The sequence below is a fragment of the Phoxinus phoxinus genome (assembly GCF_949152265.1).
Source record: "Phoxinus phoxinus genome assembly, chromosome: 19".
Taxonomy (NCBI): Eukaryota; Metazoa; Chordata; class Actinopteri; order Cypriniformes; family Leuciscidae; genus Phoxinus; species Phoxinus phoxinus.
In genome coordinates, this window is record NC_136894.1 from 4517420 (window position 1) to 4545356 (window position 27937).

At 37.6% G+C, this 27937-nt stretch overlaps 3 protein-coding genes across 6 annotated transcripts in view; 1 reads left to right on the forward strand and 2 right to left on the reverse strand.

Annotated features, from left to right (window-relative positions):
• Window positions 1-1851, reverse strand: part of ppp1r9a (protein phosphatase 1, regulatory subunit 9A) — a 59539-nt gene extending 57688 nt beyond the window's left edge. Inside the window, exon 1 of the mRNA XM_079591907.1 lies at window positions 1634-1851. The gene's annotated coding sequence lies outside the window, so the exon portion shown is untranslated. The remainder of the gene's footprint in view (window positions 1-1633) is intronic.
• Window positions 1-15789, forward strand: sgce (sarcoglycan, epsilon). 4 transcript variants are annotated; one of them, XM_079591919.1, is made up of 12 exons: window positions 8-174; window positions 5116-5238; window positions 5551-5708; window positions 6837-6909; window positions 8478-8676; window positions 9695-9857; window positions 11038-11252; window positions 11832-11858; window positions 12720-12908; window positions 13574-13617; window positions 14774-14811; window positions 14912-15697. In XM_079591919.1, the coding sequence occupies exons 1-12, from the start codon at window positions 138-140 to the stop codon at window positions 14960-14962; spliced, it is 1317 nt and encodes a 438-aa protein (XP_079448045.1). In that variant the 5' UTR covers window positions 8-137; the 3' UTR covers window positions 14963-15697. The 4 variants fall into 4 exon arrangements, with proteins under 4 accessions (XP_079448046.1, XP_079448045.1, XP_079448047.1 ...); XM_079591920.1 differs by lacking the exon at window positions 11832-11858 and having other exon boundaries at window positions 1-174; window positions 14912-15781; XM_079591921.1 differs by lacking the exon at window positions 14774-14811 and having other exon boundaries at window positions 14912-15789.
• casd1 (CAS1 domain containing 1) lies at window positions 15628-27719 on the reverse strand. The gene is made up of 18 exons (XM_079591913.1): window positions 26718-27719; window positions 25148-25244; window positions 24935-25055; window positions 24143-24181; window positions 23952-24014; window positions 23817-23861; window positions 23609-23732; window positions 23331-23533; window positions 21203-21616; window positions 21018-21107; window positions 20808-20927; window positions 20284-20440; window positions 20091-20170; window positions 19620-19721; window positions 19381-19521; window positions 19226-19303; window positions 18864-18956; window positions 15628-17593 (listed from the first exon to the last, which is right to left on the reverse strand). The coding sequence occupies exons 1-18, from the start codon at window positions 27010-27012 to the stop codon at window positions 17342-17344; spliced, it is 2514 nt and encodes an 837-aa protein (XP_079448039.1). The 5' UTR covers window positions 27013-27719; the 3' UTR covers window positions 15628-17341.
• Between the last annotated feature and the right edge of the window lie 218 nt (window positions 27720-27937).

The window sequence follows — 27937 nt, forward strand, 5'->3', positions numbered from 1 at the left end:
AGCTCCAGTGAGTGGGAGGAATCCGAGCAGCGGAGGAGGATGATAATGATGCTTATGGCTGTCACAGTCAGATCCCGAGGACCACCAGCGACTCCTCAAATGTGTGCTGTTACGAGCCACTGTGGCAACTGAACGATATGGCCCCGGTCGGCATTTTCGTGGGGCTCGTAGTGGGTACGTATATGACTCGAGACGACGACACAGGGATAAATACTCGTTCTTTTCCGTTGGATGAGAGCTAGCTTGCTGGCTAACGGAATAGCTCTTGTGCTCATTACACCATATGAATAAACCGAATGACAGTTAACCGATAATTCAGATATCTATATCGGCGTGTAACGTTAGTTGACGTTAATATCGCGAATTGCACCTGTAATAAATTATTGAATACATTCCGTTTGGTATTATACTGTTGCTAATTGCAAACTAACGTTACATTGGTTCATTTGCTTCTTGTAAAATTACGACAACGTTTTTCATAGTAAATTGTTTTATGATATTTTCACATCTATTATTCCTCTTTGTCCGTTGTAAAAGCCGCTATTGTTCGTTCTGCCAGTGGCATAGACGGCCAAACCCTGGCTTTAATCGACTCCAAACAGAGATCTGTGTTTCAGACTGGCGGTGAGTGATTGGAAAGACTGGATGTGTCTCAAAAACTAGTATGCTGCCTGTCTAGTAGTGCTGGCTGGGGAATGTGATTCATTCTAGTGACTCTATGAATTGGTAGTGGATCTTTTGAATTGGTTCACGGATTCATTTAGTGGCCTTCTCTGCAGATGATTTAATGTTGTCATTTTTTTTATTTACAGCAACAAATCGACTAGGAGACCCTAGAAAATAACAAAGCAAATCTATCATTGTTTTATCAATTTTGTCAACTGCTGTGACTTACTATTATCAAGAAAAATAACAACTGTAATCACCCAAAGCAGTCATATATTTAATAATGGAGAGATGTGCAGTAGGTGAATAAAAAATGAGTCAATCAAGTGAACTAGAAAGACTCATTCAAAAAAAATGCTGGGTTGTTTCAACCCATGTTTGGGTCAAATATAGACAAACCCAATTGTTGTGGTTTACATTTTTTTAATCAAAACTTTAAACCCAACGATTGGGTTTGTTCACTTTAAAGATTCATTTAAAACACTGATTTGTTTACGAAATACCAATACAGAAGCTTTGGGCTCTATAGGAACGGTTAAGCCAGACAGCCAAAATGGTACATGTTCCTTTGATGTTCAATGCTGACTAGGTAGGCAGCTCACTAGGTTTTTGAGACAAAGCCGATGTGTTTGAAGTGATCGTAACACACGCACAGCACTTTCCTGTGCAAAGCTTTTTGGGCTTAACACCTGCCACCCTGCTGAATCGCCAACCTGTGTGATAACCTTCCTCTTGACTCTTTTGAAATAGGAAGGGGAGGAACTACTTCTTTAACAAAACTGCTTGTATATTAGGCTATAACATGCAGTAGCCCAGTGATGCAGCCTCTAATATATAACATTTTTTTTTTTTTTTTTTTTTACAATGCTTTACAGTTTGACAAATTGTTTGATCTGCATAATACATTTAGCATTATAAATGAACGTGCTCACTTCTTCAAAAGTATCAAAATGAAAATCAGCATTACCTGATAAATGGACGGCTTGAGAAAAGCATTCTTTCACTTCACCATGAGTGTGTTCCCGGCTACAGCTTAGTCTTGACAGGCTGACCCAGTTTTGTGCATAACATTGACTTCCAGGCGCAGTACTTTGAACAGTTTGACGTCTTCACAATCCTGCAAGTAGGCTGCACTGTTTCTTTTCTTCCCTATGAATCGTGAAGTGCATGAATTCCTCTTGACCGGAAAAGAGAAGTCAGCACAGAGCTGATTCGACAGTTCAGTAGGACATCCCCGGCTGTGTCACGAAAAGGGAGGGAGCGAAAGAGAAAATGTATTTTCTCAGTTGGCACATGATGAATATCTTCACAAGGTCGGCCCATAAAATCATAAACCAGGATTAGCCATTTCTACTAAAGGGCCCGTCAGTAATTTGTGTGAGTTTGCGCATGTGCGTGTTCCCTGCCATTACTTAGTGTCGCAAAGTTTGCTATTAACCATTAATGGTTAATCTATTAGAATATAGTGTTGTGTGCATCACCTTCAGTTTTCCTTGAGTTCACATAGTATTCAAATAATTTCAGAGGGTTTGGGATGTGGTTTTAGTCTCTGTCGGGTTTATATCAGGCTCTGGGCTAAGGTCGCCCTCAGGGTGACAGAATAAACCATCTGGCACTCCAATTATTCATAGCATGCATCTGTGCATACGTACAAAACCACAGCCATCAACACCACAGAAACAGATCAATACTCCCACCATTGATAAAAGCATTAGTAAAGACACAGCTGTTCAGAAAGCCCATAACAGTGCATGGATGTTTGCATTAAGTGTGGTATCGATCTGTGATATCTACACATTAACATAGATCGTTGCGCAGTCTTAAGGCCTGTTCACACCAAAAACGAATGTATGAAGCAAAAAATCGGTTAGATTTTCACGTTATTGCATGCTTGAAAACTGTGCTCACTGCCAAGAAAAGCAGAAATACCAGGTTACGCCATGACACAAAGCTCTGCACAACTTTCTGTTTCAGACACCCACTTCTCATGGAGAAGAAAGGAAGTCAAAAGGCCAATTCACAACGCACCGACAGACAACCAATGGCAACAGACACTGTTGGGTTTTGTCAGATCAGTGTGTCTGTTGGCGTTGATTGGCGCTTGTTTTCACAGATTGAACATGTTCAGTTGGCATTTGTAAGATCGTGGAACATCTGAGAAGGGATGTGCTGTAATCTGGTGATTGTCGGCATCAGTCAATTTGCTTTAACACTGTTTTAAAAAAAGAATGATTTTTGGCGCTTTTGCCTTTTTTATTAGTATGATAAAAGGGGACGGGATCAGGAAAAGTCCGTGAACTTAGGTCACCCGAAACGCAACACTGTTTTTTAATACCAAATACAAGAGTACAGAGACAAGAGAGCCGGTTCTGGATTCTTCCTCTGCTATTCACTGTCGCTTAACAAAACAGTTTGTTTGTGATCGCAGTTTTATGTCACAACTCTGGGCGTGTGACCAGAAGTCCGAATTTGCCCAGTCTGAAATGATGCATTAACAGCCGTTCATTCAAATTAAATGTTTGAGGCAAAAAAATTTACACCGAATATTTGTGTTAGTGTAAACAGGCATTTATTGATGGACATAATTTCAGAACTCACCAAGAATGAATTGTGTTTGCCGAGAGTGTTGTTTATGTGCATGCACTGTCTGCATTGCATCAGTAATCGCTACAAAGTTTACAAAAACACTTTACAGCCTGCTTTTTACAGCAGTGATAGCGTAACCATGCATTAAGCAAAGAGTCATGAGTTTTGGAAATAGGGCGTAATTTGCATAGAAAAAATGTAGACCTAGATTTATTTTATTAATTTAAATAAAATGTTAACACAAATATTAACTGTATATCTTTTATATAAATATATATTCAATATATTTGATGCACATTACATACTCTTATAGGCTTTAAACATGTTGGTGTGTATGAATTAAGGATGTAGGCTGGTTCTAATCCACAGGGCAAGCAGTTTAGTTTGTTTGTTGATGTATCAAAAGATTATTTTATCTTTATGTGTTCATATTTATGTTAGCTCTCTTTGTGTAACCCATTTATGCGTCCAGATGTCTTGTGATCACTCTTGGTTTGTGCTGTTCTGATCAGCTTAATGTGTTTGAGCGAGTTGCAGCCTCGGTGTAAGCACACGCTCGGCCTTGAGCGATGTATTAGGAGCTGTTTTGTATTTGAAAGCGTGAAGAAATCTAGCGTTTCTGTAGATGCTTTCTCCCAGTGCAGCAGATTCAAAAACTGACTCAAAGTGAGAAAAGAAAGAGACTGACATCCATCTCTCCAGTATCTATTATAAACTGATGGGGGGAAAAAACGATCTCTCTCCTCTTAAATAATAGTGTGTGTTGCGCCAGAGAAAAGAGTTAGTTGTGCAAAGCGAGGGGTGGGGAATGGCGTGTGAGAGTTGCATTGAGCGTGCAGGGTTTGAGTGTTCAGAGATTGTGGTTCACTGTACTACTGTCCACCAGCCAATGAGACTCGATGGCCTAATGCCCAAGACACGCTCACCCACTCGCTCACATAACACATTCTCACACACTCCCACATGGTTTTTAGAAGAAAGAAACACACCCCTGTTACATAAATGTATTAAAAATAAATGCAAGTTAAAATTGACCGTTTACATTATTAAGCTCTAAATAATATGTAACATAAATCTAATAAATTGTAACACCTGTTATGTCCGTGTTTGTCTTAAAACTTCAAATCATTTATTATGAAACAACAAAATCATATTTTTTGTTATAAACTATTTTTATAAACCATTTTAATTTAGTATATAAACCATTCAAAAGTTTGGAGTTGATAAGATTTTTATTGTTAAAAAAAAAAAGTATCTTATGCTCACCATGGCTGCATTTATTTGATAAAAGCAGTAATATTGTGAAATATAAATATTGCAATTTCAAAATAGCTGTTTTGTATTTGAAAATATTATAAAAAGTAATCTATTCCTGTGATGCAAAGCTGAATTAATCCAGTCTTCAGTGTCAAGCGATCCTTCAGAAATCATTTTGCTCAATTGCTGCTCAAGAAACATTTCTTATTATTATCAATGTTGAAAAAAGTTAATATTTTGTGGAAACCACGATACATTTTCTCCAGGATCCTTTGATGAATATAAAAGTTCAGCATTTATTTTAAATAGAAATCTTTTGTAACATTATATACATTTTTGATCAATTTAATGTGTCCTTAATGAGTGTTAAATTCTTTAAAAAAATTGTTACCCAAAAATTGTTACCCAAAATTATTATTCCAAACTTTTGAAGGTAGCGTATACACACGCACGCACGGCACACACACACACATTAATATTTATATAATATAATAATAGCTATTTCTTTATTGTATGTGCAGATGCTTTAGTGTGTGCAGTGAGAGAATTTTGTCTGCCACATCACACTGCTCTTAATAACTCTTTTATCATTTCTATCTGCACCAGTGGTCACCATCCTCTCTAAGTCACACGCGGACCGCAACGTTTATCCTTCTGCCGGAGTGCTTTTCGTTCATGTGCTAGAGAGAGAACACTTTAAAGGGGAGTTCCCACCGTATCCGAAAGCAGGTACACTTACTCCACTACTTACTCAATAACATGCCTATACAGAATAAACGTATCACTATATTCATTTTTATGAAACACCTGTTCACCTTGCACTTTGTATATCACTGCACGTCAAACATATTAATCTTAGTTTACATGTCAGGGTCTGAGGGCCTGTATCTTCTAAGGAAACATTACACACAACAAATATAATGAACATTTGTCTCAATAATATATATATATTTTGTTGTAAAAGCACAATTGGCAATAAACACAACCTTTCACACCTAGTTGCTTAAGTAAAGACTTCTGAAAATAACTTTTTCATTTCAGGTGATTCGAGTAACGACCCCATCACGTTTAACACTAACCTTAAAGGCTATCCAGACAGGCCTGGATGGTTGCGCTACATTCAAAGAACCTCGCATAGTGATGGAGTCCTCTACGGCTCTCCAACAGCTGATCACGTGGGCAAGCCGACCATCATCGAGGTGTGTTATCATGTGTAGACTTATTAGAATGAGTTTTCTGTTACATCTGACCTCATATACACTGCTGTTCAAAAGACAGCACGGATTGTCTTGGAAAGAAATGTATAATTTTATTAAACGAGGATGCATTAAATCGATCAAAATGTCTTTAAAATGTATACTTAATTGGGTTTAACATATGTGACCCTGGATCTCAAAACCAGTCATAAGTCAAAAACCAGTCATAAGTCAAAAACCAGTCATAAGTCAAAAACCAGTCATAAGACCGTAAATATATAAAAAAATATATTTGTGTGAGTGAATGCAGCACAATCGTGAACATAAATGAACAACATTAAAGGCGATTTTCGCAATGTTTGATTTTTTTGCACCCTCAGATTCCAGATTTTCAAATAGCCGTATCACGGCCAAATATTGTCCTATCCTAACAAAGCATACATCAATGGAAAGCTTATGTATTCAGCTAGATGTATAAATCTCAATAAAAAAAAAATACCCATGTGACTGGTTTTGTGGTCCAGGATCACATATTGTCTCGTCACATTCAGTTATGCATCACATGAAATGATGTAGATGATTTATCAAATTAATTTTCACATTAAAACGGCGATTTGATTAAAAAATTTAAGTAGCTTGCATCATTTGATATTACTGTCAGACAACATTTCCATCATAAAACAGCTGTCAAATAATAAATATTTAGCTACTTATATCTTACCAGGTTTTTTTTCCTCCGTTAAAACTAAAGCTTTGCGTCAAAATTCAAAATTACTTCTGTGAATAGTAAGGGGGGTGGGGGGAATTTGGCCAGATTTCTAATTATTGGGGTGACTTCAGTGTCTACGGTGGTTACTGCCCTGTTTTTTTTTAAATAAGTGTATGGTAATTCAATCTTTTTTTTCTAGGAAAATAGAAAGTAACAGGCCAAAGTTGAATTTGAATGCATAAGAATGCTTATCTCCTCTTTGTGCATTGTTGAGGCTTTAGATTCATGTAAGGATTTGGCTTTGTTATTCTTCTATACCCTTGAGAAACTATGTGTTTGCATCTGGTTCTGACATCCTCTGCATGGTATGAATGTAAAGCTGTCCTGAGCCGGGCTTAAACTTTCCCTCTTGTGTGTTGCAGATTACAGCATATAATAAACGCACTTTTGAAACTGCCAGGCACAACTTGGTCATAAACATCATGTCTACAGAAGGTGAGATCCAAGAACAGTTTTGATTTAGCAAATCTCATTATAACATACAGCCATACGTTCAAAGAAAGACTCTATTGTTTGACTGGAAACCTTAATCCTAAAGTATGGAAAACTTGTGTTTGTGTAAGAATAAACCAGCCAGACTTAGGGTCTTATTCACTAATAATTGCGTGGATTATTTAGTATTTGTACGCACAGGAGAACTTCTCATGAAAAATCTCCGCATAATTCACAACACGTGCGTTCCCACATGAATTTGTTCTTAACCGCTTTCTAATGTTAAGGAATTTAGAGTATATTAAATGAGCGTCCGTGTGCTCGAGGTTAATCATTTGCATAAAACACGCCCAAACCATCTCCTTTGGTTGGGCTTTCTTCACAACCTTTCCTTTACAGTCTTTCGTCTCTCTCTGCAGACTCGCCAGATCCTTGAGCAATGCCAAGTGTGCCATTCTCAAAACCAGTTCAAACACAATAAACACCTTTTATACCAACCCAGATTACAGACCTCTGACTAGCACTGTACATGATTAAATATATAAGATGAAATTAAATATAATTTTCACTTATATAATATAATATATTCATAATGAGATTAAATATAACAGTTCAACAGGCCACACAGTGCTTTTTGCGTACGAGTGTTTAGTTGTAAAAATACATTTTAGTACGAAAGTTTTTTGTGAATCGTCATTTCTTTGTGAAGATGTTGGTACATACTGTATGTAAATTTCACGCACTAATTTGTGCATACACATGAGACCTATTGATTTAAAGTTATTTTTATGTTACTGTTAGGCTATTAGTTGTAAAAGTTTTATAAAAACAGATGATATTTTAAATGGCTAATCACTATTTTAAAAATGAATTGTCATACAAATATTTGTGATTAACCATTTAATTCTGTTTTTTTTTGTGTCAATTAATATGTTAGCCTAAAATGCTATTTCTTTTTTAATTATATAATTGCATATAATTATAAAATTATAATAAAAATAGGCCCATATGGTTTACTTTGATTATGTGAAAATAAATATATATAATTAATTATAATACGTTGTAATGCAGTCTGATTAAACCCACAAACCTTCATTTCGTATGAAGGAAGACCATTGACTATCTTTGTGTACTTTACAAAAATTTTGTTATATTTTTTGACTAAATGTGATTGAAATAATTGTAATTATTGTCTTTATCTCAAAGTGAATAACCACGATCAGATGATTAGTCAATAATCGCGACAGGTCTACAGCTAATAGCATCATTTGTTTGTATGTTTGAGTAGCTAAATTTATATTCACCACATTATATTTGCAAAAATATTGACATTGAATGCTCTGAAATTCTAGTTTAGTTTACTATCTGTGTGTAGCCTTAAGCTGAGCAACTGTTTCAGTGCAGATGTGACCTCACTGTGATGCGGTCCACCATCTGCCATCTCGTCCAGAAAGAGACACTTCAAAATGACAGCCAATTTATAATCCAACTGTTATGTAACCTAGTTTGGATTGCTTGTAATTGCACACAGGAAGACATGCTCATATCTTTCCTCTCTTGCTCTCCGGCAGAGTTTCCTTTGCCCTATCAGGCCGAGTTCTTCATCAAGAACATGAACGTTGAGGAGATGTTGGCCAGTGAGGTGCTGGGAGATTTTCTCGGTGCTGTCAAGAACGTGTGGCAGCCGGAGAGACTCAACGCCATCAACATCACTTCAGCGCTGGACCGGGGAGGACGAGTGCCTTTACCCATCAATGACCTGAAAGAGGGGTAAGACGTAAATATTACTGTACACTGAAAAAAATTTAACTAAAGGGGACATATTATGCCCTTTTACAAAGATATGATTTTGTTTTGAGGCTACTAGAACAGGTTTTCATGCTTGAATGTTCAAAAAACTCCTTATTTTTAATTTTGACATATTCTCCATTGTTGCAGCTCCTCTCTTCCCAGTCTGTCAGTAACGCTCTGTTTAGTTCCTGTCTCTATGAAGCCCCTCCTTCTGAAAAGCACAATGTGCTCTGATTGGTCGGCCGGACCAGTGTGTTGTGATTGGTCAACCACTTTGAGCGTGTTTGGGGAAATGTCACGTCCCCATAACTGGGAGTTTCAACACATAGCTAACTCATCCAGGCCTCACACCCTTTATTTTGCATATGTCTTGTGCGGGAATTATTTAAATGAGGAATATTGTGACGTGTTTGTTCCCGGAAGAAAACTCAAGACTACGATGGAGGCGTTTCGGGGAGTTCAGAAACAGTGACACTGATATAGAGAAGACGGCCTTTGTAACTTTGCAAACCTTTTTCATGTTCAGACAGCAACATTACACATGAAGAAAGGTGAAAATGTAAAAAAGCATAATAGGTCCCCTTTAAACAGCTTGTTGGCACAGAACTTGAGCATATTGGGATATATATCAACAAATATGAGATGTAACGTTCTTGAGAAAAACCCATGAAAAAGAGAACATCCTGTCGGAGAAGGCAGAAAAAGAACGGCTGCCCGTTCCTTTAGAGGAATTCCCTCATGCGTAAGCATAAGTTGTTCATCAAATATTCATGTACCCCTTACAGAAGATAAAATGTTCCAGATGAAGGCATTTTAGAAGGTCTCGGTGCAGAAAACACATTCATCTAGGGAGACAGAATATGTATAGCATCCATATAGTCCTATTGTTGTTGTCTGTATGCTTTATTTCTGTGCATCATGGTTATGTTGTTGAGTGTTAATTCACTATCAAACTCAACATTGTGCTTGCTCTTCACTAAGCCTCTGATGTTCACAGTGTGTATGTGATGGTGGGAGCAGACGTGCCGTTCTCGTCATGTCTCCGAGAGGTGGAGACCCCACAGAACCAGCTGCGCTGCAGTCAGGAGATGGAGCCCGTCATCAGCTGCGATAAGAAGTTCAGAGCTCAGTTCAACATCGACTGGTGCAAGATCTCTCTGGTGAGCGCCAGATCTCCATCTCCAGCCACTGTTGTGTGCAAATACACATGGCATTTGACACTTTTATATATGTATAAAAGATCAGGGACAATTGTTTGGATTGTATTTTATTTTATTTGACATTTTTCCATCATCTCAACTCACATATTACTCCAACTCTACCTTATATCCAACTTTTGGTATTAAAAAACATTTAGCTGTATGTGCCAACAGTAACTTTACTATTAACAGACTTAATGAGAAAGATATTATAAGCATTTAAATATTTAACATTTAAGAGCAGAACAATCGGTTACAACTTGTTACAGCCATTATTGAATAATATTATTTGTAGAATATTTAAAGCAAAATTATAATTCTATTAATTCTAGTTTATAAATTATTTAAAATAAAATACATTTAAAACGAGCTACTTTGATGAAACATTTCTCATTGCACATTTAAAGATAAAATGTTTCAAATTGTATTTATTAAATTTGGGTAATTCTTAATAAACAACCTAGAGATAAAGTAAATATTAAATTAATGTTTGAGGCATCAAATGTTAGACGGCAAAAGAAAAATATTGGACGTCAAAAACATCATTTTTCTACATTACTGTTGAAAAGTTTGTGGTCAAAAAAATATTTTGTAAGGATGCATTAAATTGATCAAAAGTGACAGTAAAGACATTTATAATGTTACAAAAGATTTCCATCTCAAATAAATGCTGTTCTTTCTTTTTCTAACTTTCTATTTATCAAAGAATCCTCCAAAAAAAAAAATTCAGTTTCACAACTGTTATTAACATTGATAATAAAAAAAAAAAATGTTTCTTGAGCCCCAAATCAGCATATTAGAATGATTTCTGAGGGATCATGCGACACTGAAGATTTAAAAATATTGTAATAATTAAAAAATATATATATTAAAATAGAAAACCGTGTGAAATAATGTTTCACAATATTACAGTTTTTACTGTATTTTGATTCGCAAATGCAGGCTTGGTGAGCATTTAAAAAAACCTTACCATCCCAAAACGTTTTCTGGACGGTAGTGTGCCTCAAAATCATTTTTAAGATAAAAAAAAAAAACGTATTTGGAGAAACACATTTGTACACAAATAAACACGCAATATATTAATTCTGTAACAATGTGAAGCATTTTTTATACTGATCCCAGTTTGTCTTTGCTCTTGAAGGTGGACATCACTAAGGTTGTTCCTGTGCACAGTAACCGTCCTGACCCGGGCACAGGTGTGCTGCCAGACATCGGCGAGTACAACCCCCCTTCTGAGCTACTGAAGAGTAGAGACTATTTCGCTGACTTCCTGATCACCCTGGCGGTGCCCTCAGCCGTCGCCCTGGTCCTCTTCATCATCCTCGGCTACTCCATGTGCTGCCGGCGGGAAGGGCTGTAAGTTCGCTGTGCTAAACCTTAGTGAAAGTGAACCTTTTACACACACACAAGCAAGCACAAACCTGCTCTTATACGCAATACTTGTACTCAGTGGCCACTGTTTAATGATCAACATTTAAACGATAGATGGCTTTTTGATCATTATAAGCCATGAAGTGCCAGTATGGCGTCTTTTGAATCAATTAAGTGAAGATCACAAGGGCTTTCTAGTGTGTACAGCCAAATTCTGAAAGGCAAGACAGGGTCGCATTCCTGCCAAAAAGCAGCTTACCATCCTCATCAAGCATCAGTTTTTTTTTACCATTTAAATCATTAACCAAAGCACACTCAGTCCAAAGGTTCCCATCTGTTGTATTTAGAGACATTCCGACAGATGTTTCGTCCACATGATCAACCAATCCCAGTGTTTCCTGATGATGTCACCCACCATCAAAGCTCAGCCTGAAGGAGACCATCATCATCATCATCATCAGCACCCCTCCATCCCCCTCCTGACTCGCACTCCATTGGCTTTTGTGTGGTTGTCTTTAACTATTAATATTAGAATTTAATTCAGTCATTTTGTTTTGTTTCTAGGGAAAAAAGAAACATGCAAACACCAGAGTAAGTGTTCCCTCTCCTGTGGTCTTGGCTTTTTTCTTTCTCCTCTTTGGATCTTTAGTGCTTTTCTTTGGATAGGTCCCCCTTTCCCACGTTTTGTTATCTCAAATCCTCCATCATGGTGACATGTTCATTTCCATCTCATTCATACAATCGCCTCTGTGTCTCCACGGTGTCATCAATGGGCAGCTGCTTCAGTGACAGAGATATATGCCAGCTTATTATAATAGTAAATAATTCATACTGTGGAATGAGGTAGTGGGATAAAATACTTAAATATTCATCACTAGCCCTTTGTGAAGTTGATACATAATAACCCAACCAGTGTTATTTTAGTTGTATTATAGTTTTAATATTAATATTTTTTTATTTTTCATGTTATTTTTAGTATTTTTTTTTGTAATTTCATTATGTGCTTTAATATATATAATATTTTTTAAATATTGCTATTTAGGTCCCCCCCCCCCCCCTCAGTTGTGGTTTTAGTTTTTATTTCTTTACTGTTATTAATTTCGGTGTTTCAACTTAAACTTATTTCAGTTTATTTCCAAGGCAAGATTTCGTTAAAGTTCCCCTTCGTCAGCTCACGAATCACTTCTGACGTACGTCTCCGTTCCCTCCTCGGGGAACGAGGGTTACCATACGTAACCGAGACGTTTTTCAACTAATATTTATATTTTATTTCTCAATTAACAGAAATGCCGTTAATAGTTTTAGTTTTAGATAATAAACCTGAACACAGCGTTATACTTCAGTGTCTAAATGTTAAATGTCGGTTGCGTAGCAATGTCAGATATTCTATATTATACTTCTTGTGCATGTATTTGCTGCAAATAGTGATTGAGTTGCTCCCTCCATTCCCAGCATTCAGCTGGTTCACCACAGCTCCATTCAGAAGTCTTCTAAGGAGCTTCGCAGCATGTCTAAGAACCGGGAGATCTCGTGGCCTCTCTCGACACTGCCGGTCTTCCACCCTGTGAGCGGAGAGGTGGTGCCGCCCATCCACCCCGACAACTACGAGACCACCAGCATGCCGCTCATGCAGACGCAGACGTGAGTCTGGCACTCTTGCTTGAATTCTGGGGGGAAAGTAAGGCACAATTCTTGTTTGGGAATGGCAGATCTGGTTTAAGAAGAGTTGAGAAAGTAGGTTGCTGTAATCCAATGTTTATATCTTTAAAAACAAGCTTGAATCACTGGTATTAACTCACTGAGGACTTGAAGAGCTTAGAACAGATCAAAACAACATATGTGTATTATCATCAGCAAGATTGACCTAGAAATTATGTGCTAAGATGATGCAGAAAATGTTAGAGGAGTAGGGAACAATTTTGGTTCCTTAACGGTTAAATTAATGATTCTACTTTTACAAAATTTATATTTTGAAAAAGAAATTCAGTTCCATTGCCAACTGTGTAATAGATTATTTTTTATAATAAAGAAATTTAAAACAATTCTTGCAAAAGAGTGTCATAAATGCAATCCGATTACTGGCTTAACGTCACAGAATTAATATAATTAAATATAATTATAGAATTAAAACTATTGGAGTTGGAGCCATTAGTTTGTGAGTTGGACATTGAACGCAATGTCTCTTTTGTGCAAGAAATCCTTTTTTTTCATGGAACTGAACATCATTCTGGCATTTTTTTGTTAATGAAATTGGTTGCTAGTGCTAGTAATGCCCATCTTGACCAAAGCTTTGTGTTTCTTCACAGAAATCTTCAAAATCAGATCCAAATACCACAGCAGCAGATCTCTGGTAAGTTGAAGAGTCTAATAGTGACGCCTAAGCTTTCCATCCCATTGGTACGAACAGCACCTGATACCAGATGGCACACATATAGATTTGAACTTTTTTTAACAAAACAAAAACAAATGTGGGCTGTGTTCATTCTCCTTTCAGAGAGTCATGTTATTTGCAGTTTTTGGTGCTTTAGGGCCAGATTTACAAAACAGGTCAAATGTGTGTGTGACCGCAATCCAATAAAAGCGCTGATGGAAGTGGAAAGTTCTGCGGGGGATTTACTGACAATGCGCACATTAAAGAACAGAAGAAGTCAGACCGTTTCCATAGTGACCTACACAAACTATCAAGAGCAGCGCAAATTCGCATAGAGTCACAAATAAACAGAGCCAATGATAATTATGATAATTAGGCGCGTGTGATCTACTAACAACACAGGTGCAAAGTGGCTTAATGGAAGGGTAGGCAATTTTCAGAGGCTAGCAATAGCGAGCTAGCTTTGAAAGCATAAGATCCCACACTACCTTCAGAGCATCTCCAAAGCCACATCTCCTTCAAAACACATTAACGCACACAGTTTGCAAAGCATCACGAGAGATGGCTTTAAACTACCTCGTATCTCAAAGCACATAATATTACAATTACAATGAGCATAACTTAAACGGCACTGACCTGTACCACCTGACGGCTGCAGATTCATAGGTATGGAATACATATGTTGACAGGCAGGTAGGACTTTGTATCTTTGCATTCAGAACATATGCATCAGGATGTGAAGAGACTTTCAACCAGCATAACAAAAACAAATCTGGAATAAATCACCTTTAAGACATGCTTTTTGGGTGTTAAATAATGGCCTAAACCTTAGTAAATCATCTTCCATAAATAATGCCTCTGAAAGGGAAACTCCTACAAATGCATCAATGAGGTCATCCGCAAAAAAATAACTGCCCATGCCTTATCAGCGCTATTTTTTCACTGTGTCTTTGTCTTTAGCAAATCCTGACTGTAGTTTTTTAAAGCCAAAAGAGGGTTTGTGTTGGTGCAAACTGTTAGTAAATCTGGCCCTTAGTCTCTAGCGAACCCCAGTGTCCACATAATGAACTGCCATCAGACGTCTGTGAAATCTCTTCCTGTCTAACATACTGTTCATTCATTCATGCTAACAAAGGAGATAATTATTGTATGTCGACTTTTCGGAGGCTAGAGGCAAGTATTACTCTTTGCATCTGCGATCATGTGTTTAAAAAAAAAAAAGAATCAGATAAACTGTCCGTTTCATATCTCTAAAATGTTCCTCTCGTTATAGGTAAATGGTATTCCTGAGGAGAGAAAGGTGGCCGAAGCTCTAAACCTGTGATCTTCACGTTTGTACCCGTTTAATCCTGCCAAATGTGCATGTGTAGCTGTAGCTTCAAGCTCCATGTGTTCTCATGCACAAATCTGAAACTACAACATTATTCAGTGTCGGAAGAACTAATGTTGATATGGGCACATTTTAAAATATACTTTTAAAATAGAACCAACATTAAAGGTACATTATGTAATTTCCAAAATGTATATAGTAAGCGAGCGAGTATATCATTAATCCATCTTCCAAACTGCGTTTTTATCTTATCCCGAGTCACTACGGTACGCCTATAATAAATGTTTATATTCGGACTATTTTAGATGGAGTGGGACGACAGTACCTGCGTGACTCTTCATAGACATAAACAGAGAAGTAGCTAGACGTATGAAGTTTTATTAACCGCCAAAACTTACATAATGTACCTTTAAATATGTTCCAATTTGTTTTACGAGTGAACAAATTCACTTCGTGCCAAATACCAGTTGTCTTTGGTCTACCACTAATGGAGGCACATTTAATGGGATCTTAACAGGTTGATATTGTTCGTTTTGTTCTTACAGTATAGGAGTAAATATGTTTTGATAAATAAACTAATACACTTGCTACTACATAAGATTGGCTCATGTTTGTTCTGGGGTGCGAGTAGATATTTAAACAGGAATGAAAATGTTTTTGAGAAGGGATTTATCAACATTGACTGTACAATAAGATGAATGCATTTCCAAATTAAATGAATATTTTCACATTTTTGGACAAAATGTATTGTACACACACACAAAACCCATTTCCTTTGAGGCTTCTTTAAATAAAACTTATAGCAAACTATACAAATAATTAAACATTTACGATCAGTTGCTTGGATGTGCCAGTTGATGGCAGGCTGTACAAATTTAGCTTTGCTTAGAAAAATGCATTCACTAATGAAAAAAAATATATATACCTTATAGCTGCTTTTAAATTCACATATATTAAATTAAAAATGTAATAGTTTCATAGTAAATGCAACTTTTCAGCCAAAATGTCAGTATTTGTGACTAGAAGGAAGTGCCTCTGGAACACAATATGCCTTGTCTCAATGGCACATAATGAAGGATCTATTTACAACATTATCATTAAACTGAGAATTAAATTTAACTTTTTTTACATGTAATATATATATATATATTTTTAAAATACATCAAGTTGAACATGAACATCAGGCTTCAGTTTGCAGCAATTCAAGCAGTTGAAGAGGGTATGAAGACGCACATTAAACAATAAATAATGAGGTCACGGATCGTAGACAAAACTGGAAACATTAAAAGGATAGTTCACCCAAAAATAAATTTTTGTCCTTACGTGATGGTAAGTTGTTCCTAACCTGCATGAGTTTCTTTATAAAGATATTTTAAAGAATGTTGGTAAGTCAATGGGGTCCATCAACTGTCTGGTTACCAACATTCTTTAAAATATATTATTTTATGTTCAACAGAAGAAAGAAACTCATACAGGTTTGGAACAACTTGAGGAGTAAGTAATGACAAAGTTTTAATTTCTGGATGAACTATCTCTTTAAGTTGAATTCCTATGAACAGAATAAACCCATGTGGTACAAAAAAACCCGAACAAATAAGCGGCTCAAATGCGTAGTGTCTGAACAAAGCACATGATTTTGTCTTAATAGTTCAAGTGTACATTTCACATCAAATGCTGTTCCTCCAGTAAATGAAAACATTCTGACGGAAGCAGAATGTGCTTATGGATTCCCTTAGTAGTGGCACCACCCCATTTTCCACATCTAGCATATTACACATTGATGCGCACGGAACAAGTTCATTTTAAAACTGCAATAAACTGATTTTCATGTTTCAATAATCCAAAGGTTGGCGGTTGTTCACCTGAAGGATAAAGCTGCTGGTGAAATATGAATTGAAATAATTGTTTGTAAAGAAACGTTTGGTGCACGAGCCGATGGCGCGCTGTCAGTTTTACAAGGAATGTATTACTCCTTCACATTTTGCAGTCATGGGCATCATGTACAAAACAGAATGGGAAAACAATGAAGAAACACAAACACAGTCCCCCAGTATAAAATATTAACATAAATTATTAAATACTGCCCATAAAACACACCTCAAAGCTATGAGAAGAGCGGACGGAGCACAGGTGTACTTGACGTATCTGCACAGAGTCTGTGTGATTTGTCTACTGCACACAACCTGCTAAAGCGTCCTTCTTTAATCATCTGAACCACTGTTGCTCCAGAGTCCTTGGCTTCCGTTCCAGCTTGAGTTTTGTACAGACCAGTGCCGTAAGAATTCCCTAGATCAACGAAAAACGTTCTAGGCTGGTGGAGTTTATTTGTTTTATACACACAGATCTATTAGGATCCTCACTGGACGAGGTGCGTTACTCTTTGTGGGACAGTATCAGTACCAGCACTAGAAAGACTCCTGACCCCAGCAGTCTCTTCAGTAGAACCCCACTCTCTTTAGGAATGACCACCTGGGCCAAGTCATTGGTGATCTGGGAGATCTCATGAGCTACACAGACAAAGATGAATGTGCTGACGATAATGTTTAAGGTGGGGTTTCCTGGAATGAGGACCAGGATGCCCTTGGTGTCCGCTGCCAGCCAAATATGATACTGGCATATGAAGAGCTGTGGGGGGAAAAAGAAGCATGTTAGAATGCTTGCAATAAATTCGTTTGTTAAAGTGCCCCTATTATGCTATTTTAAAGTCTCCTGGTTTTGTTTTGGAGGTCTCCTACAACAGGTTTACATGCATCCAAGGACAAAAAACACTTTATTTTTCTCATAATAAACATTGCACATCACCTCTTGTCTAACCGTGTCTGAAACTGTTCAATCAAAGATTTAATCTCTCTGAAGCCAGGGACACACCCAGCCGACTTGGGCAGTTTTGGAGCGTCAGCCAACTTGGTTGGAGCGAACTTGGACCGTTGGCTCTAGTCGGACGGTGTCTGTTTTTTTTGGGGGCCGATTCAGCTTCAGCATGGGCCGTCGCCGGTGAGAGAGAACTCTGATTGGCTGTTCAGTTTAGTGAACGAGTCAGTGCACAAGAAAAATAGCACTAAACAGCGAGCAAAGAAGACGGTACAAAGGCAGTTCTAATTTTACGTCATCTTACCCGAGTGTTCCTGGGCGAATATTTTAATGATAACATGAGTCGAGTGGATTAAAGAAAGTGATCAGCATGATTGATATTCAAAACGGTAAGAAAGCGCTGCTTAGTTTACGGTTTGTGTATCTGCAGCCTGATGTGTCGATTTCCCTTTTTTGAATGAGGAATATAGAGAAATATATCGGCAGAAATAAACAGATATCTCCTTTACACGCAGGCGCAGAACGCATGCTAGCTGACGGTCGGCTGTAGTCCTGTCAGTGTGTTCAAGCGCAGCTTTTTTGCCCAGATGCAGGCAACGCGACAACAGTTTCACACTCAGCTTGATTCCATCAAACCCTGATGCATTTGTGTTCATCTTTTTGATGTTTCCATCTTTTTTATGTTTGTCAACATAGCGAACAACTTGAACACAATGAAAAATCTGTGTTGGGAAATCTTTTGACCTCATGTGATGTTGCGGATTGCGTGGATTCCTTCTGACCACGAAATTTCGCCAAACAACTGTACATGCGACTGCACCTTAATACTTGCGTATTATGGCTAAACATTCAAAATGTTAGAATAGTTTATTTCCAGTATATTTTATTCAACATTGGTGCCTACCGGACTTCCATCAGATATTACTGTAAATGCATTCCCTGTTCATTTTATACTGAAAGAGTCACAAGTTGTAATTGTCCGTCCTAATCAACCATATCCCGAAAATATCATCAGTATGACGTTGACAATAACCCAGAGAGCATTCTGTTAAATGTTTGTTTGCAGTGAAGCTTGCACTCTCACCTCTAGGGAGATCTTTCCAAACCATGCAAAGAATGAGCTGTACATAGATCGAGCATAACCAGGAATATTCCGGATCAAAATGAAAGCCAGAATCTGTGGGCAGAAAAAGCACAGTGATAAAAAGTCAGCAGCCTCACAGGCACAACAGAACGAAACAAAAAGCTTTTTGAAACGGATCCATTATTTTGGGTTGCAAATGTTCTTTCTGTTCCCACTAAAGCCATCTGACTGTGTGAATCAACTGTGATGAAGGTTAGTGTGGTCAAGAACAGTCAAAAGATCTCAAACTCTTTTCAAGTGTTGGTTAAAGCTGTGTACGAGAACAACATTATAAAAGAGGACATGGTGGGACGGGTACTTGCCTGGACAACAGAAATGTAAGGATGCATCTCATTACACTCAGACTTGTTTTTGCACCCACTGGCCCAAATGGAGTATGTCTGTAAACAAAAGAATCCATTGTGAAGAAATCAGATTGACATTTAAGTGTCTCGAAGAGAGACAGACTAAGCCTTACCAAAAAGGAAACCACAGAGATGAAGAGCAGACAGTTGGAAATCTTGTTGGAGAAGAGAGGCTCTCCTTTGCCTTCAGACAGCAGCTGACATTTCTGAAGCAGCAGGTATATGAAGGCAAAGAGCATCCCGTTGATCACAGCCTAGCATCCAAAAGAGAAGAAAAAAATACATTACTTCAAGATGTGAATTTGACAAATGTTTTACAGCTTATTCATTCAAATGAAAGTATTTTACGTACAAATCGATCGAGTTTCCACCTGAACCACCACTCATGGATGCTACCTTGCAGCTCAAAGAGCTTTGAAACAGGCCAAACAGAGAAAACACTCTCGAAGAGTTCCTGCAACAAACGCAAAAGATTTAGATGCTCTCATTTATTTCGATGGTCCACTATATACATTCTACTAACTATAAGTAACTTTGCAACTATAAGTCAACTACCAGTCATTAGAGACTATCTGCTTAATATCTGCTAACACTTTATTTTGATGCTCCCAAACTGACATTCTCCTGAATAGAAGGACTTTTGCAAGTACGTCAACTTAACCTAACCAAACAGTCTACTAATACTCTAATGCAAGTTGGTTGACATGTAAATGCAGAGTTACGTATAGTTGGTAGAATGTCTAAAGTGGACTATCGAAATAAAGTGTAACCAAAAATGTACATCAATACTATCTAACAGTCTTACTGTAAGAGAGAAACTCACTTGTGAGTACGCAAAGAAGCAGATGAAAAGAAGCAAACCCAGAAGTTTCAACAAGAGTGCCAGATTCCAAAATGCACTACCTGTACGTAATTGAGGAAACAATAGTTAATGGCTTAATATATAAAATCAAATGATGTTAGGATTGTTTAGAGTGTACTAAATGAATAAGTGCAAACATTGTAATATGACTTACCATTGGCTTGCTTCTGAAGAATCTGTGGCCACAATGCCATTGCGGCATAAATAACTGCAAACCAGAAGGTGACAAGAGGCACAAAGTAATAGAACTGATAAGGCCTGTCCATAACCAGACACAGCACCACCACGAGAAAGTTAAGCCTGAAGAGAACCTAAAAGACAAAAAGAAAAGACTCATTATTTATATCAATACAATATTACAACATTTAATATTATTATAAATGTTCAAAACAGTTGTGCTGCTTAATTTGTTTTGTAGGAAAATGTGATACTTTTTCCAGGCTTGTTTGATGAATTAAAAATGTAACATTTTAATTATAGAAATCCTTTGTAACATTATAAATGGTATACTGGTACTTTTGATCAATTTAAATGTCTACGTACTTGCTGAAATATATATATATATTTTTTTACTAAAACCAGTTTACATTTGGCCTTAAAATTTTTTTTACAGAGGACCACCATATGCCAGTGGTGCATATAGGAAAAAAAAGATCAGCAAAGTCGGGCAACAATTACCTGACACACTCTGTACATTCCAAAGTCTCCCTTTAGCCAGAAGAATGAGAAGTGTCCATATCCTGTTTGGAAGAGATAAGCAGCCACCAGGACACGGACATGCATGTACACAGGTATGAACTGAGGAAGCAAAGAGATAAAAAAAAAAAGGAGATTAGAGTGCAGTCACTACAAAAGCAAAGTAATCCAAACATTTTTTTTTTAACGTACAGCACTAGCTCCAGAAATGTGATAAATTAGGATAACCAGCTGCATCCAGCCCTTCCATTCATCTGTCTGCTCTCTGTTCAGGAGTTTTGTCTGGAAAGAAAAAATGTAATTGTATGAGAATCAGTATTGATTTGATATTCTCTTTTGGACTAGAAAAACAACAATTTCCCAAGAGTCGGTGTTACCTCTTTGCTGTTCTCATTGTAAAAGATGCCCAGAACGAATATGTAGATAAGAGGGATGAAAAAGGTAGAATGTGTGTAGAATTTCTGTTCCTTCATAAAGATGTCTGCCCTGTCACACATGTAGAAGTACAACATGATAAGGCTCATTTTGCAGATGGCCAGTAAAGGTCCCTTTGGGTTGAGTTGACCCACAACAGCAGGGGGTTTCTTCTCTTCTCCACTCTCCACATCAGGAATGGGCCTGCTCTTATGATGTCTACTACAGCCCAGTAGGAGGAAGCAGATGATGGACACCAGGAAGAGACCAGCAGCTAGCTTCTGAAGGACGCTTAGTGGAGGAGCGCTCTGACAGCAAGAGCCATCGATGGGCTTCAGGATCTTGTTGCACATGGAGTTCATCAGAACCATGGCACCCTGAGAAGGAAGGGGAAATAAGTCCTATTTGTTAAAAAGAATAAAATGCAACTACTAATTGTCAAAGCTAAGGTGTTTTCACACCTGGCTCATTTGGAGTGGTTGTTTCGAAGCCTGGTGCATTTTCTCACTTGGTTCAGTTAGTTTAGGCATATATGAACATGGCAATTGACCCTTCGTATGGAGCTTGATTGACAGGTGATCTGACCAATCATACTTCGCCATCCGCCATTTTGTCCGACAAAGCAGTCAGGAGGTTTAGTAGATTAACATGGGAGGATTTGAACTTGATAAACGGACTGTGCTGACGCCTTTCCGCGGTTAAACCAACATTCCTTCTTATGTTCATTCATGTTTATTTGATGCTATAAATGAACTAGAAGGAAGAGATGATCGGTTCACGAGCAGCTTTAACTGAGGCGACAGCGATCTGTCACACACATTAACGAGCCACAAAACAGTATTTATTGTTTAAATTTCTTTTTTTTTTAAAGACCAAATTTGAAAGGTGAGACTTTGTTGAATGTTTATTATCAAAAGTAACCTGGTCTGTCCTGTCTGTCAGCGTGTTGTCAGTCTCCTCTCTGCTCCGCGATGTATTTTTCATATGTGAGAACAAACGCAGGTGTGGCGTGAGCGGCGTTGGTTGTCGGACATAGTGACAGTAACTAAGGGGGGCGGGTCTTTGCGAATGGTCAATAGCGCTCGGATCCGCACCAAAAAAAAAAAAAAACACGGTCCAGGATTACCTGAACAAGGTGGTCTCAGCCCGCTTGAAAATAAACTCTGGATTGGTTCGCTTGTGGTGGTGAGAAAGTGATCTGACCCAACAGACCAATGAACCAGGCTGTATTGCAATATCTGATGATTGGTAATTATGTAGGTTGTGTGAAAAACAGCAGTGTTTGTTCTGCCAACGCCTCTCAAAATCAATTGTGAGTTAACCTCAGTTAACCTCCAAAGAGAAGATTGCCTTTTGATTTTAAAATGCTGCTCTTCTTCGAAAAAGGTAAGAATGTTGTCCTGACGAAGTCTTGATTCATGTTCTAAATGATAAAGTAATATAGCGATAGCAACAAAGAAGGCCAGATGCAGATGCATAAAAATCAGATTTTTTATGTTGTTTATTTTATGTCGTACGTGAACATGGTTTGTGTAACATTAGTAACGCATTATTAGCTGTTTGATAAAGTTGTCAAGCAAAAAAATAATATCAATTACCATTATGTGTCCGACGTTATAGAGAGCGTTAAATAAAATGCATTAACATTCTGATACATCAACTTGTAGACGACCGTATATAATTCACTTTTCCACTTCTTCTTCCGAATCAGTTTCTGGTTCAAACATATTGGGCAGAATTTAACCAGTATTTCCACTTGACATTGTGCAGCATTTACTACAGTAAAGTTGACCAAGTCAATAAGGTATTCTGAGCTTGTGCATTTTATTTTCACGTATCTACGAATACTAAACGAAGCAAGGGTGTAGAGTTACATTCAAGCTATTTTAAGGCATGAAGATTTTTTTTTTTACAGGAAAAAAACTTTTAAATATGTCATTTTGGTGACCAAAGATGAATTTCAAGGGACACAATTATTGACTACAGGGGGGCTAACAAATTGAGCCATTTACAAGAATTTGAATCCCTGTTTTGGAACAAAGCAAAGGTCTACAGGTCTGAAAATGCCCTAAGGCTGAAATGTAGACTTACAACATCTCTTGTGCTCTCAGGAAGGTGCAGGCCATCCACCGACTGGGAAATGGTCTCCATAGCAGCTTGCCGAGAAGCCTCTAAGAACTTGACCTTCTTTTTACTGGTATTTAGAGTACTAACCGCCGCCTCGTTGTACAGATTTATCTGCTCGTTTGTGATCATCTTTCGGCTGTCACTTAGCACAACCTCATAAACAGGATCTAAATAAACAGGGAGAATGTAAACATGAGACAGGAACATGAAGGGTTCAAGTGCATCTGAATATCAAAACTCACCTTGCAGAACCCAATAGACTTCACTGTGCTCGGCTAGTTTTTCCAGGGTGTCTGATATAGCTGAGAGGTTTGCTTTGTATTGAAAGAGTGCCTCACTCTTCCCGTTGTGCAACTTAATGGACCACTGTTGAAAACCACAAACATCCGTCAGTAGAAAGATTTTCAACAATAGCACCTGAAGGCATTATGAGTGCAAACAGGAACTCACCGTAGCAGCACCAATGATGATGACATGTGGTTTGGAAGCAGATGCCTATAATTATCGAGAAATGAGACAAGATTATTAAGCCTGTTATTTAATAACACCCTTAATTTGTATCCAGTACAATTTAATCGTCTTTACCTCTGTCCATAACATTAACTGCTCCTTCAAGGAATTGTTCACTTCTGCATACCACAAGAAGTCCTAAAAGGTAAACATATGGAACATATTTTTTGTTGTTATAACAATCAATAACTGTGATGGATCAAGTATCAAATTAAATAAAATAAAACTTTATGCTGCAGTGGACACAATTAATTAAAAATACTTACCACAGTGGAATCACCATCTACAAAGGGGATGTTTTCATGCTGGTGAAACAATTCATAGAAACAGGAAAAAAAAAATGTTTTACTCATAATAATGACATTGCCGTTATTGCATCTACTGTATATTTGTAATAATAAAGGATTAGCATTAAATATATTATTATATCTTTATAAAATGCACCATACTTGTTAATTTAAAAAAACTATTTAATCTTTTTTTAACAAATTATATATTTTTATACTATTTCTTTTTATTAAAGATTATGTTTGATAAAAACACAGATAAGTCGTTCATAAACACTGGAACATTTCATAAAAAATAAGAATTGTTCATTTTGATTCCATGATGATTTTAAATCATGTCAAATGAAGACTCCAGTCACATCAGTGGCCTAAACAAGTTATTTTATCGTGGATCAAGTTTGGGCCGACATGTTGAGATGAATCAGCAACCCCATTGTCATACACTTTCACTTATAATAATAATAAATCTTACAAAAGTAGAAAGGGTCTAATATACAAAAACTAAAATTACTGCATGCAGGTTAATGTCTATAAACAACTGCTTTTGTCTGAGGCCTATTTTGAAATACCAGAGGTAATCTTGTGGTAAACAGGAACAATTACACCCTTTCCTTTTTAATTTAAATACAGCCTCTGACTGGCGTAAGTATTAAACTCGCAATTGCTAGGGGGCCATCCAACAAAACACCACTTTGAAGAAACTTTTCACTCTGATTTGGAATACATTATAACCAAAAGAAGGCATACTAAAAATGAATAGCAACAACAAACCTTGTTTCCAACTTCTTTCACCTCAGGGTTTATCATTTTGATGAAAGAATAGAAGAGCTGACGTATTCTAGAGTCACCTACAAAAGCTATTCTCTTCTCTCTGAGGCAGCCGTTTGCTTCACTGAAAGACAACAAAAAGGAGTGTAAATTCCAGCCCACATTTCTACCCCACATACATCATTGACGTACATTAACAATGACAACATGACTTACTTGCTTTTGTACTTGTGTAGCATGCAACCGTAGGGCTGCCATACATTGTCCCCTAAAAAACGTCCACTGGATAAAAGCCAGTCGCACGTGTCACTGCCTGAAAACCAAAATCAGGAAAGGGTTTTATTTTTTATAAGTTGTCATGAAACTTTAAATGGCGCAGGCTGATAGGTCCTTAAATATATTTCTTAGTGATCGCATCATTGTCTTCATAGCGCAGCTGATTGGTTGCTGTGGCATCAGCTCAACACTAAAATACGTGGCATTGTTTGCTGTTAGTAGTCTGCAGTGCGCTTTCAGAAACCCTCCAGCTTCCCCAGCTCCACCTGACTGTATAGATCTGCTACGGGGGTTATTTCATGTGTTATATATGCAGCCGCAGCATTTTTTCTGCCAAGTTTTCTTTTGAACGTTTTATTCAACAAAAAAATCCTAAAAAAAATTCAACATTGATAATAATAAATGTTTCTTGAGCAGCAAATATGGATATTAGAATGATTTCTGAAGGATAAACTGAAGACAGAATTCTGCTTTTCATCACAGGAATAAATTACATTTTAAAATGTAAGGTGTCTTAATTTTCAATGTTTCATTCCTCCATGTCCCTCTCATGTAGCTTCTATGCCAGCGTGGTAAAAATAGGATAATTGCTCATATCACTTTTTACATCAGGGCTGATGAAAAACCTCGATGCAATAAATAAGTTGAACAACTAACGTTAGTCAAACCAGACCAACTGTGGAAACTTGTTTCTTTCATTCCTTTATTACAGATATAAAACTGCATTTAATTAGCATTTCAATTAATTTTAAACAAAGTAAATGATGTAAACAATGATTGAAAAATGATGAAATTCTCATTTTTTTTTTAGATGAGCTCGTCTGGCTATGAGATAAGATCTTTCATGTAGGCTATGTTAAAACAAATATGGACTGCACGATCCTGAGAGATCATCACAATATTATCAACTGAACATGCCTAAATATGAAAGATGAAACCAATAACTATGCCTCAATATAAAGCAACACATGTCAGGACTAACGTTAGATTAATGATCAACCATGGATTACTGTGCCACCTAAAAGCTTTACTGCGGTAGACTTGAAAATAGAGATACAGCATTTGACTGGAATTCATAATCTAGTTAACTACAATTTTGGGGCATTAGGCACGCATATAATGCCCCCAGAATACTACCTAGGCAGTTAATTATGAGATTTAGCCTATTTGGCGCTATGCGTCAAAACATCAAGTCTAACTGGAAATGTAACTGTGATGATATACTCTATTGCCAGCTGGGCGACAGCACTCGAGCGTTGTTCTGGTATTGATTAGCTAAAATCTTTGACAGATGAAATGTTGTGCTTCGCAATAAAAGTGTACCCAATAGACGCCAGATTTAACAAAGCAACCACAATTTAATTGAGTTTGCAAGAGAAAAGCTGCAGCTGCTATCTAGCAAGTGACAGACACGCGCACACGCTGACTGAAAACATTGAGTGACAGCTTTAGCATTGATGCTAACACAAACACGCAGCTCTTTCTCACACACCGCAACACAAACACGTACCTCCATAATGTCTTGAAGCCGAGTGAAACACAGTGAGAAGGACGACGGCGGCGATAGACAGCAATTTTGCATTTTTTATGCTGAAATACTGATTTATTTCCCGTTTGCCTAGGCTATAGGCCAGGACCGCCATCTTGGCTCCTCCATGACAACAGGCAGACAGACGAGCTGCAGCGAAGCTGACGGAGGAAGAGCCGAGCGGCGCGTGCGCCTCTGCCTCCGTTTCTGCTGTCGCGAGGAGAGACGGTTGACTGGAGTCCAATGCTGTTGTTGCATCAACTTTCATATCCACCATCTCTAACGTTTTACTTTCTTTCGCCTTCCGGATATCATTGGATTTCCCAAACTACTCCTTTAGTTTCTTTATTACTTTTAACTGCTCTGCTGCACAAACTAGTTAGTCTTTGAACCTTTGCCCTCAATTTCCTGAATCGCTAATAGGCGATTAACATCCAACATAAATTGTTTGTTCAAGACAAACAGCGGTGCAAATAATATGTCGAATCATCCTCTTCTTTCATCGTCTGCAGGGCGAAGAACTTTTTTTTGTATAGCTCGCTTGTTATGTTGCATATCAAGTTATTCTGGTTGGAGCAGCGAGTATTGTTGTGTAAGACACGCAACAGTGCCAAACATAGTTTCTAAGGGTGTAAGAAATCCCTCGGCAATTATAAAACGGCCGAAAAGACATTTCCCCACTTTTCAAGATGACCTAATACCTCACCAATGTCTCTCTACTATAGACCGTTTCAACGGCCATTCTAAGTCGCACAGCTTATCACTTCTTAATTTTATGATTCCATAACTATTTAACAACATTCATACTGAATAGTCAAAAACTGTTAGAATTGTAGTTTCTTAAAGACAAGAACAAAGTAAACCTCCATGAATTATGAGTGAATTATATAAATGATGTGGCTCAGCCTCACCTAGTTACCAAAACCAACAATTATCCAGAACAGAGGCATTGAAGAAACCAATCATTTTAGCTGTATTCAGGGCGTATTAAGGCCACCACGTAACTGTATTTTTAGTGCATAATATTGAGTGTCAGGATCCCACAATTTACCCATTCGACCGTATCCAAGTCAATGGATACGGTTGGATTGTCTATATTGTCTATATTGTCAATATTTTGCCTATCCAAAATCGCCCTCATACCCTCCCAGAATCAATAGGTGGAGCTTGATGTCCAGCTCCCCCTCTCTTGATGTTAGGGG

Bases quoted from the DNA above. Each gene is read 5' to 3' on its own strand.
- sgce (XM_079591919.1), top strand. From the start codon at position 138: ATGGCCCCGGTCGGCATTTTCGTGGGGCTCGTAGTGG. The intron at 6,910-8,477 runs GTGAGATCCAAG...GCTCTCCGGCAG, and splicing joins AAACATCATGTCTACAGAAG to AGTTTCCTTTGCCCTATCAG. The intron at 12,909-13,573 runs GTGAGTCTGGCA...GTTTCTTCACAG, and splicing joins CCGCTCATGCAGACGCAGAC to AAATCTTCAAAATCAGATCC.
- casd1 (XM_079591913.1), bottom strand. From the start codon at position 27,012: ATGGTGGATATGAAAGTTGATGCAACAACAGCATTGGACTCCAGTCAA. The intron at 24,015-24,142 runs GTAAGTATTTTT...TTTACCTTTTAG, and splicing joins TAGATGGTGATTCCACTGTG to GACTTCTTGTGGTATGCAGA. The intron at 21,617-23,330 runs GTAAGTCTACAT...CTTCCTTCTCAG, and splicing joins CTGAGAGCACAAGAGATGTT to GGTGCCATGGTTCTGATGAA.